General features: G+C 28.2%; 2 protein-coding genes across 4 annotated transcripts in view; one reads left to right on the top strand and one right to left on the bottom strand.

Annotated features, from left to right (window-relative positions):
* LOC122634361 (sphingosine kinase 2-like) overlaps positions 1-6,806 on the top strand; it is an 8,650-nt gene extending 1,844 nt beyond the window's left edge. The window contains exons 2-7 of the mRNA XM_043823228.1: positions 4,181-4,532; positions 5,328-5,699; positions 5,802-6,052; positions 6,131-6,229; positions 6,321-6,460; positions 6,531-6,806. Coding sequence (XP_043679163.1) covers positions 4,181-4,532; positions 5,328-5,699; positions 5,802-6,052; positions 6,131-6,229; positions 6,321-6,460; positions 6,531-6,719 — 1,403 coding nt within the window. The 3' untranslated portion in view covers positions 6,720-6,806. The remainder of the gene's footprint in view (positions 1-4,180; positions 4,533-5,327; positions 5,700-5,801; positions 6,053-6,130; positions 6,230-6,320; positions 6,461-6,530) is intronic.
* A 2,646-nt stretch (positions 6,807-9,452) lies between these two features.
* On the bottom strand, positions 9,453-11,317 carry LOC122634362 (ankyrin repeat domain-containing protein 54). Of its 3 annotated transcripts, none has more exons than XM_043823230.1 (4): positions 11,168-11,317; positions 10,669-10,993; positions 10,301-10,569; positions 9,453-10,234 (listed from the first exon to the last, which is right to left on the bottom strand). In XM_043823230.1, exons 2-4 carry the CDS (start codon positions 10,984-10,986, stop codon positions 9,793-9,795), a joined length of 1,029 nt encoding a protein of 342 aa, XP_043679165.1. In that variant the 5' UTR covers positions 10,987-10,993; positions 11,168-11,317; the 3' UTR covers positions 9,453-9,792. The 3 variants fall into 3 exon arrangements, with proteins under 3 accessions (XP_043679165.1, XP_043679166.1, XP_043679164.1); XM_043823231.1 differs by having other exon boundaries at positions 10,669-10,973; XM_043823229.1 differs by lacking the exon at positions 11,168-11,317 and having other exon boundaries at positions 10,669-11,117.
* Between the last annotated feature and the right edge of the window lie 206 nt (positions 11,318-11,523).

The raw sequence follows: 11,523 nt of genomic DNA, 5'->3' as shown, positions 1-11,523 counted from the left end.
TGAGATCGAGCAATTAATTGATCGAAAAATATTTTGCGGAACGCGATCTTACGTATGCGATCGAATACGGTCAGTAGCGGATTGAATCTTTAAGGGGCCTGAGGTATTACATATTTGTCGGGACATTAAAATAAATCAGTTATCTATAATACATATTTTCTCGCAGTAATTCTTCATGCAAACGATGAAATGAAAGATACAAAGTCTAACATTTGATTATAATCGCGAAGATGGAAATAAAAATTATATATTGGACACCAGTTATTAAATTAAATCAATTGTAATTAATATAAGTTTATCTTGTCATGTGGGCGTCCCTTGTCTGACCAGTTCCTAAGCGACTGCATCTTTCGTTTCTGCATAAATCCGCCAATGAATATAATTGCAGCTGTGTAGACCGTACAGGGAGACATCTATTATAGTCTGAAATAATATGCAATAAAAAATTGTTTTTATTACGATATACGAAATTCTGTACGAAATATAATAAGTTGAATATCTTTTGAAATTTCTTAACAGTAGCATGGATTACTAGTAAACGCAACTGTTCTTTATATTTCGAAAGTAATAACACTGATGTTCTTTTTATTTCTTTTCTTGATTTACCACAATGTTTTTGTATCTTTTATTCGCCATTAATTCCCAATTATTTTGTATCTTTTATTCGCCATTAATGCAAATATTTTTCTGCATCTATTTATTTCGTCATTATCATTTAATTGAATTTCGTTATATAAGAACCGTTTATAATGGTTATTATATTTGTACAAATATTCAGTTTTTGTTAATCCATTTGTATTCATAGATAATGGAAAAATATGATAATGATTGTACAATCTCCTATCAAGAATCTTGCTCTTTTATCGAAGACGTACGTGATGTCAAAATTTAAATAACATTATAAGTGTTTTCTGATATTAATCTCGGTTGCATAAAGGGAGAGCGAGAGAGAGAGAGAGAGAGAGAGAGAGAGAGAGAGAGAGAGAGAGAGAGAGAGAGAGAGAGAGAGAGAGAGAGAGAGAGAAGAAACTAGATTTTGAATTAAATATATATCAATTATTCTATAAATAATTGATTGTATTTCATAGACACATAAATATAAAAACAAAAGAAATTTTTCGCGAAAATCTGGCGATAAAGTATTTTTTGGCATCGTGATAGGCTTCGTGAAAGAATCGTATAAAACGGACCGTCAAGTTCATTGTTTTTGGAACTTCTCTAATTTTACGGCTGTATTGTTGGCATCCTCCTTCTTTCGTGTAAAACTTTTCATGTAGTCGACAAGTAATGATCCTGTTGATATCGAATTGACGTAAGAGCCAAATTAAAAGATCGATTAGCAAAAAGGGATGAGAGAGATAGAATGAAAGAGTGAGAGGGTGACGGTGTCGGTGATATAGGGCGAAGGGGAGGGGAGAAGTATGTGTACGATAGTAAAAGACAGATATAGGATGTGTATATGATGGAGGGAGAATGAGAGAGAAAGAGATCATGAAGCGATTAAGCAACACTGATTTTTTAGATTCTTTTCATGGAATATGTTATTACTAAGTAAAGTTCTGATAATTTATTGACAAACGTTTATATTATACATATATATTTTGTTTATTTAATGAGAACCGATTATAACGTCAATCCGACCATTATGTTATAATATTTTTTTTCCTGATGACGTGCATGAATATGTGAATACACCGATTACAACATATGTATGTATATAAATATACGTACACACGTTATGGATATGTATGTTACGATATAAAATTTCTGCAAATTCATCTATTTCCGCATATCTCTCGATTGTACAAGAACATGTCAAAAAAAGAAAAAAGTCAGAAGTTAAACTATTAATATTCATAAAAAGTCTCTTTTCTTGTTTTTCTTTTTCTTACTTTTTTTTACGTATTACCTGTGGATTAACCATGTCAATGACTAACGTTAAAAATTTGCATAAGACAACTTTTGAATTTAATACGTTTGTCGAAAATACATATTTTATTTCGCTTTATGATTTTGGTTTTTATTCCTTTTGTTCTTTTTTCTCCCCCTTTCTCTCTTTTTCTCAATTTATTTGCGTTTATATTCGTTTTCGTTACAGCAGCGATAAAAATGCGTTATACCTTCCGAACGACAATTTTTAACGAGCATGCATTAACGGTGTAATCAAGGTTACGTAATGCAGGCGTTTATACCTTTTACGTAGGCGACTCGATAGAAATTAACGTTCGGCACACTACGCAGTAAAGTATATTGTACATACTAGCATTTTTTGATGAATATACAAATGTAATTTTTGCATTTCAGTTTCCATTTATACGGGCCATTTATGTCGAATATCATACGACCATTTTAACGTAATAGCATTGTGTATATCATGTGCACATGATTGATCTAATTTCTGAGAATTTTTGTCGTAACATTCAGTCATTAAGATTACGTCTTATATACATACATACATACATACATACATACATACATACATACATGCATACATACATCATACATACATATGTACAACATCTCGTTCTTTTCTTTGCTATATCTGATTTCATACGTTAAATGACTATATAGATTCATTTCCGCAAAGGAAATTGCTTCGAGATATCGTATAAAGAAGTCTTTTTTTTTCGTTATAAATGATGTCCCATGAAATGTCAGGAAAACGAAATAATGATTATTGTTGCAAAAAAGTTTAATGGCATCGTTCTTCCCCTCTTTTTCTCTTTCATATCAATGTCAATGTTAGTTCAGTTTGGATTGTAAATAAAACGTCTTAATTATGGAACCTATGTCCTTGCATAAATCTTTCTTTTGAAAAAAGAATTGTTCCCGTAACAATTGTTCTGTGGGTTTGTTAAATATTAAAAGATTAAATATTAAAAGAATTAAATATTAAAAGATCTACTTATTTAAATATTAAAAGATATACTTATTTCCATCGATTTAGTTTTTCTTTTATTTTGTTATTTGTTTGTTTTTTATTTTTAACTTTTCTCCTGTTGCACGTAATACTATATTTATAACAAAATATTAGTTTTCAAATGCATACGTAACATGTATCTTAGATGTCAATTTTAACTGGACTTATTTTTAATTTATAACCATATAATTTATAAATTATATCATATAATTTATAAATAAAATTTTATAATTTATTATCATATTATTGAAGAAAAATGCAAAGAAGTATTGAGTCACAACAAATATAATTGAAGACTTGATCGAGCGCGAGGTCTTATCATTACATCGTAAACACTTCTTATGTATTGATGACATTGATCTCTATTAATTTTATAAATAAAATATTCCGATAGAAGAAGTGAGAGAGAAATTCGAGACGGATTTTATAGGATCCGTTTTGATTTGTATTATTTATATGTGATATAGTAAAAAATATTGATCTTCGATAGCATGATTATCATATTTAAAATCTTATTGAAATGTTCATTTTTTTTTTTTTTTTTTTTTGTAGAAATGTTTTATCTCGAGAGAAAAGAAGTAAAATGAAAACGGTCGAAGTATAAATTATTCATTTGTCGTCATTGTGGACTTTCGACTATGTAATATACATACATAGACAACTAAGAAAGATGTTGCATTTTTAAAACAAACTTGTTTGGCTTATTTATTTATCGAGCTTATTGCTTAAATATGTTCTATCGAGTTATTATCTTAAAATGAATGGTTGAAACTATAACTATTGTTTATTTCTCCCTGCTGCCTTTCCTTCCTCTCTCTTCTGTCATGGTTATACTTATTTTAACATTTTGGTGATCGTTTATTTTCTTTTGGACATAATGCGTACGTGAAATTTGAATTTATAACGTGCGCATATTTATAATTGCTTTTTTACTAGTGGTGTTGACTTTTTGTCATTTTCTTGAAATAAGACGTGTTTAATTACTTTACAATATCCATTAATCTATCTGGTATATATAATAATATTTCCAGGTAAAAAAACAAGACATTTTATCTTAACGGAGAGAAAGAGGGAGAGAGAGCAAAGTCCGCATTTTTGTAATGCGAGTATAGAATACCAGCGTATTTGTCGATTTATTCATTGATCTCTTGTTCAGTAATAAGATCGTTAAAAGAGATAGTTGATAGATTAGATTAATTAACACGTGCGTGATAGGAATTCGAGTAAACAAAAGAATATGTGCAATTCTTTGTGTTACAGCATGCCCAGGCGAGAATCGAAAGCTTTTAGTCCTAATAAATCCAAAATCTGGCCCTGGAAGAGGCAGAGAAATTTTTCAAAAAAGGATTCATCCTGTACTCTCCGAAGCTGAAAGACCGTACGACATTCACATCACAAAATGTTCGAATTATGCGCGTGAATTCGTCCGTACGAAGGATATTTATCAATGGAACGGTTTGCTAACAGTTGGCGGTGATGGGATTGTTTTTGAGGTTGTCAACGGCCTCTTCCAAAGACCCGATTGGGAGAAGGCACTCAATGAGCTACCCCTCGGTGTTATACCCTGTGGTTCCGGTAACGGTCTGGCGAAATCTATTGCATACTCTAAACAGTAGGTTCTTCTCTCCTTCCACCGGAAACAACACTATCTATCAAACTATTTCTTTTTTTCATCACATTTCACTTTATATTATTTAACGCGAGTCATAATATATCGAACCTGTTTCTTCTTTGTTTATCTATCCTTTTTCTTTTCCTCACCTTCACAATTATAGATTATCTCGCTTTAACGATTAATAAAGACGATTTATCGAACTCTTTTTCTTTTTTAAATAAAGAACATAACCATTTGACAATTACTATTGTTCTGGCAAATGTTAAATGAAGGAAAAGATAAATGTGTAATGTTCCGCGCGTTTTTTTTTCAACTTATGCAGCTCTATATGCATAAGTCGAATTCTTAAGCATACACGTATTTCTACACTTGAGAGTGGCTTATCTCGGACCTTGAATTTGATATTCTAGTAATAGATAACAATCCGAATTATAATAGCATTGTTTTCCCCTCATTGGTACTAAGATCTATTATATAACACATCATATTTCTCTTTATGTGTCATTTATATAAACATTATAAATTATAGTATCAATATTGTTTTTTATTGTCAAAAGCTATTATATATATATATATATTTATTTATTTAAAATATATATATATAAAATTTTCTCTATTTTAAATTACCAATAAATATAACTACAATATGTTTAGAAATGTATTTTATAAATTATATTCAGAAATTAATTTATAAATCATATTTATTACTGCATTTTATGATACTTTCACTCCTATATTTTGTATATATATAAGTGAATAATATATATATATATATATTTCTTTTATTTTCAGGGAACCATATGATTACAATCCTTTACTAGTTAGCGCCTTATCCGTAGTAAAATGTAAGAAGGCTCCTATGGATATTGTACGCATTGAAACACGAAACAAAATATTGTTTTCATTCTTGTCAGTCGGATGGGGCTTACTCTCAGACATTGATATTGAAAGTGAGCGACTTCGTGCTATAGGTGGACAAAGATTCACTATTTGGAGTGTAGCACGTTTAATAGGATTAAGAACATATAAGGGAAAAATATCATATTTGCCTTGTGACAAAGTACTGCCTGTAGAAGTTGTTGGCAATGGTAAAGTTTGTCATACAGATTGTACAAGTGATGGAAAAATAACTCATTCTAGAAGTTATGGAGATGAATTAGATCGGTACTTTCTAATTTTCTATGTATTATAAATTATTGGAAATATACAATTTTCTATTTAATTTCAAAATATAAAATTATATTTTATAATAAAAATATTCTACAGGTATGGTAATATAGTTGAATCAAAAAGTTTCCACGATGCCTGTGACGATAATACTAACGAATTAGATTTACCTCTTAATGGTTATAGAGATGATGAAGTTATAACAGAAAATATAACTCTTGAAACTGAAATTGAAGGAAGACAAAGGTTAGACAGTTTCTATTCTGCGACCTCGGCAAAATCTACATACTTTAGTACTGGTTCTGTATCAAGTTATCATAGTATAGATGATGATGATATAAGAGAGCCTGGTATGTCATTTTTCATATTATATTATTATTTTATGTCTTTTTAACTTATGAATAAAATTGTAAAAACCACATCCATAGACGCGGAAAATATAACCACAAGTCAAGTTATGTATGGTCCATCGTCAACGCTTCCAGCTCTGACAGCACAATTACCTGACTCTTGGGTTCAAGATCAAGGTAAAAATATCTTATGCATTTTTATATCTTTTTAAATCTGATAAGAACTTTATATGAATAGATAATTGCATCTTCGTTTAATATGTTACAGGAGAATTTATAATGGTACATGCAGCTTATCAATCGCATTTAGGTCAAGATTATTTTTTCGCACCACGTGCAAAATTAGCAGATGGTATTATATGGCTTTTAATAGTTAAAGCTGGTATTACTAGAGCAAATTTATTACAGGTAAGCCTATAAATATGTTTTTATTATTTGCAATATTTTTTGTGATAAAATAAATTTTTTTATTTGTCAGTTCTTATTAGGTTTAAGTACTGGGACTCATGTAAACTGCTCTGGTGTTGATATGATACCTGTTAAGGCTTTTCGAATAGAACCAGCAGAAGGAGTAAGTGGTCATTTAACAGTGGATGGTGAAGAAGTTGATTATGGTCCATTACAAGCTGAAATATTTCCTTCATTAGCAACAGTAATGACACCTTGACAAGGGTAATTGTATTAGCAGAATCAATCAAATAGTACAATCTTAAAATTATAGACTAAAAGTTATAATAAAAAAATTTGTTATAAATCGCACACTATCATATCATTAATCAATAAGTATTTTCAAGTTTGCATATAATATAATATTTTAGTATTTTAAAATATAATCTATAATAATTTATTATTGTTAACATAATTTAAAACTATATATTCCAATAATTTCACTGTATGGACTATGTGGATTTTCTATATTTTTTTTTTTATTTTATAAATGTTCTTTCAGATTCATTTGATTTTTAATATAGATTTTCTATATAATATATATACTAAGATTAACTTATATTTTACACTAAAACATATAGAATCAGTATTTAGATAATAACTTTAACAGATGGAATATTTTACGAAATGTTTTTCTTTTTAAACTATGAGAGAATATAGATATGTTATAATAGTAATATACAAAAAGATTTTTTAATTGATATTATCAAAATTATTCGCTTAATCACAATTTATCATAATATATTCGATTATGCTAGCATATTGTACAATCTGTTATTGACAATTTTACAGGTGGAAATATTAAAAAGTTTGACATTGCTAGCATGCAAAATTTATTATATATTATAGGAGAGAATTCTCTCAAGACCTGAAAGGTATATAAAATATTATGTAAGGTGCCCTTCCAACATTCTACATCAGCTAAAATTTTTCAAATTAAGTGATAGTAGTTTAAAAATTTGTACAGTAAAATAGTTACTAATGGCACAGAACGTTTGATATTTGTTGAAATCAATTATGTTATTTTCATATACATATATTCTATAAATTCATCTTAAATCACTTTATTAATTAATTTTTTACTTTATTATTAATTTATTTATCAGGCATATTAGAAGTTGATGTCTATTTCTTTTTTGATAGGGATATACTGCTTTTACCAAATTATAATTGTTATTTTACTTATATATGTATTGCTCTCTATAATAGAGTCAAAAATTGTCATATATATATATATAAAATCTAACATTTTTTCTAAAAACCATAGTGTATAAGAAAATTATAAGAAGAACAATGGTAGTTAACTATTGTCTTTTTTTTTAATTCTATTATGCTATTTACTTATTCCGTCTTTTTAGGGTGATGTAATTTCATAAAATAAATAATGGTGCCAATAAAATTGTTGACAAATAATTAATAATTAAAATGCAAAGAAGTTTCCAAAATTTCAATCTTTACAAAAATTGCTTGTTGCCTTTATTTCTTGTAATGAGAAAAGGTATTTTTAGATTTTTACAAGAGCTACAAGTTTTACACATTTATATGTTAAAACTACATACTATATGAGCATGTTATATCACTGTACATGCATTTGAAAATATAGAATCTTACAATATGTTAATAATTTAAGAAACAGATCATGAATTACAAGTTCCAATGAAAATTAGTTTAAAACATTATAAATAAGGAGATAGTGATTTTAAATAATCTTCCTATTGATGTAATGTATACAATATGAAAAGAATGTAATGTTATGCTAATTATTTTTACTTCATTACTAAAGATTAGAAGTAATGAGATAATCAAGTATATCGACAAAAATTAATGATTTTATGCGATTAATTAAATAGCTAGGCAATCTTAAATTAAATAAATTCCGGCTTTTTAATATTTCATAAATATTTGGTAATATATTATATTTTAATTCAACTCTTTGAAAACTAATGCATTTTAAGTGAAAGAAATATATTTCTTTATATTATATTCCTATATCATTTATTTTATATATGGTTTTTTTTTTATATCTCTATACAACAAAATTCTTAATATTAATAATTATTTTAGTTAAGGTTACACTGCAATACGAAAATATAATGTACATTTTTAGGCAATTACATTATTTCTATGATTCATATCCTTTTTATAAATTGAAAAATTGTTTATTATTAAGTTGTTTATTAATTGATTTCCATTTTTACATTGGAAACATTATAAAATAAAAACAGCAGTATAACCTCAATAGTTTTATTTTCCCACATGATTATATATATGTTTTGTTAATATTTATATATATATATATATATATATATATATATATATATATAAACAAAATACTATATGTACACACTTATTTTCATAAAAAAAAAATATATATTTTTTATTATATATTATAAGTTATAATAGAGATGCTCTATGTTAATACAATCAATATGTACAGAAGATGTAAAGATATTACATCAGTTATTTACATGCTTATATATAAGTAGAAAATATTGAACAATGTATCTTTGAAAAGTAAAAATTACGATCTTAAGTTCTAATATTGAATAGCAAAAACAGTATAATGTATATAACAAATTTTTCTTCATAAGCATATTGTATAAATGTTCTTCTAAAACATTGTAAACAATGTGTTGTGTAGTTGAAAGATAATTTATCTTTTATCTTCGATTATTTAAAATTTTTCTTTAGAGAAAAAAATGTTAATTATGATATATAGTGTTTATTAAATACCTGGTCTTGTCAAATTGATTAAAAGATTAATAATTATAACCTCACAACATTATAATAAATGTAAGATAGTTTTTAATACAAAATGAAATAAAGTATGTAACTGAAAATTATAAGTAACAAAGGATGACATTTTTAAATCCTCCATTTTTCCTTTTTATATCAATAAAGCAGTATAAGTATATACTACTGATGTATACTAAATGTTGTATACCAAATTTTAAAATGTATACATTTCATAAGTACTATATTTTTAATTTGCTAATTAAATTTATACAAGTGTTGAAAATGCAGTAAGTTATTTACAACTAAAATTTAGTAATTGACCAGACCAGGACTGTAGGATCACAAGGATTAAAATAAATTACAACATACGTGTATAAGATCGATTATAATGAACAACAAAAAAATTAATGAGTTCTTTGAGATATTAAACATAACACTACAGTTATTATTAATTCTCATAACTGTCTTTTTTATAAAATGTGTAGTATTCCTATTGCATTAATATACTATGTATAATTTGATCAGTAATATTATTCACAGTATATTAATACAAATAGTTAATTTGTAATACTAAGAGAATTTATGTTAGCCAGTAAATCTTTGACATCATCCTGTACTTGATCAGATGTATTAGATAGCGAAAGACGAGAACAAAAGCTACTAAGCGTTTCGACTTGTTCAGACATATCTTTTTGTTTTTGTACGTACACCATTAGCATACCAATTATATTGTGTACTTCTTCTTTAATTTTTAACATATCTTCTTGAAGAGGTTTTCCATATTCTTGCAACATTCTTAATTTCTTTTGTGCTATTCGTAATGGACTACAACCATATTTATCCAAAGAGTGTACATTTGTTCCAGCCTTTAAAAGCAATGTCACTACTGATATTTTACTTGTGACTGCTGCTAGATGAAGTGGAGTATTACCTATGATATCACGTTTATTAGGATCTGCACCATGTTCCAAAAGCAGATGTACTATTGCCTCGAAGCCTCTATATATAAAAATATTCAGGAATCATTTTTATATATTATTTTGTTTAACAGTAGATATAATTTACCTGCAAGAGGCTAAATGAAGAGGTGTACGTCCTTGTTCGTCACGACTATCGGGTGAAACACCAGTATTTAACAGTCTTCTCATTAATTCAATATTATTTGTATAAGCTGCAAGTCGCATTTTACGTTCCAAAAAAGTTTCTCGAAATTCTTTCCAACCAGAATAATATTGATCAGTACGAAAATGTAGCGATCTCATCTTTCTTGGAATAACTTTGATACCTCTTAATTCTTTTGCAGAAACACATCTATTTGTGGGAGGTCTAAATCCCTAAAATAGTTGCACATTGAGTATGAAGTGAATGATCATAATGGTGCCATTTCACATTACCTAACTTCGTTGTTCTCAATAATATAAAGAAATTCTTACCTGTGATGGATATACAACGAGCTCTCCTGATGTACTGGCACCCGAATTTTGACTTATATCGGCACAGTTATAATTTCCGAGTCCTGGACACAACGAAGAAATCGGTAAACTCAGATCCATTGACCAGGCTGGACCTAATCCTATTCGAGAAGTATTCTGTTCGTTTTCTTGTCCTTGATTTTGGCTGCTATTCATACTCGCAACGGTTGTAGAAGAAGTATTACAACTTATTTGGCCACTTGTAAGATTTTCGTGTTGAACAATTAAACTGTCGTTTGAATCATTTCCAGTCTCAACACCAGAATCTACCGACGTCATATTGCATCTAAATGTTTTACAACTTGAATTGCGTTTCACGAGAGAGAGAGAAAGAAAGAAAGAGACAGACAAAGAGAGAGGAGAGAGAGAGAGAGAGAGAGAGAGAGAGAGAGAGAGAGAGACAGAGGAAAGAGAAAGAGAAACACGATGTTTATCAAACTCGATCTATATACATATGCACCTGAGTATTTGGATGTCTATCTATACCAAAATAACAACAGATACGAAAATGTTTTCACATCATCTGGTGTGCACTATACTTGATCGTATTGTTATCTACAGATCACATAGAGCCTCACAGTTGCTCATAGTAATACACATTAAATAAGCGTAGTGTAGAAGCTTGCGCACGCAACACAGTAAGGCTACTGAAACGATGTGGCGCCATCTTCTGTTATGGGTACAGAACTACACTTTATAGATTATCTTTTATCATTGGTGCTTTTTTTGAATTGAATAATAAAGTACGATTCTATTGGTTCTTATATATTTACAGTATCGACGAAGCTTAACATTCGTGTACTCAGAAGTCAAGGA

Source organism: Vespula pensylvanica, chromosome 14 (assembly GCF_014466175.1).
Source record: "Vespula pensylvanica isolate Volc-1 chromosome 14, ASM1446617v1, whole genome shotgun sequence".
Taxonomy (NCBI): domain Eukaryota; kingdom Metazoa; phylum Arthropoda; class Insecta; order Hymenoptera; family Vespidae; genus Vespula; species Vespula pensylvanica.
This window is presented reverse-complemented; position numbering and strand designations above follow the sequence as displayed.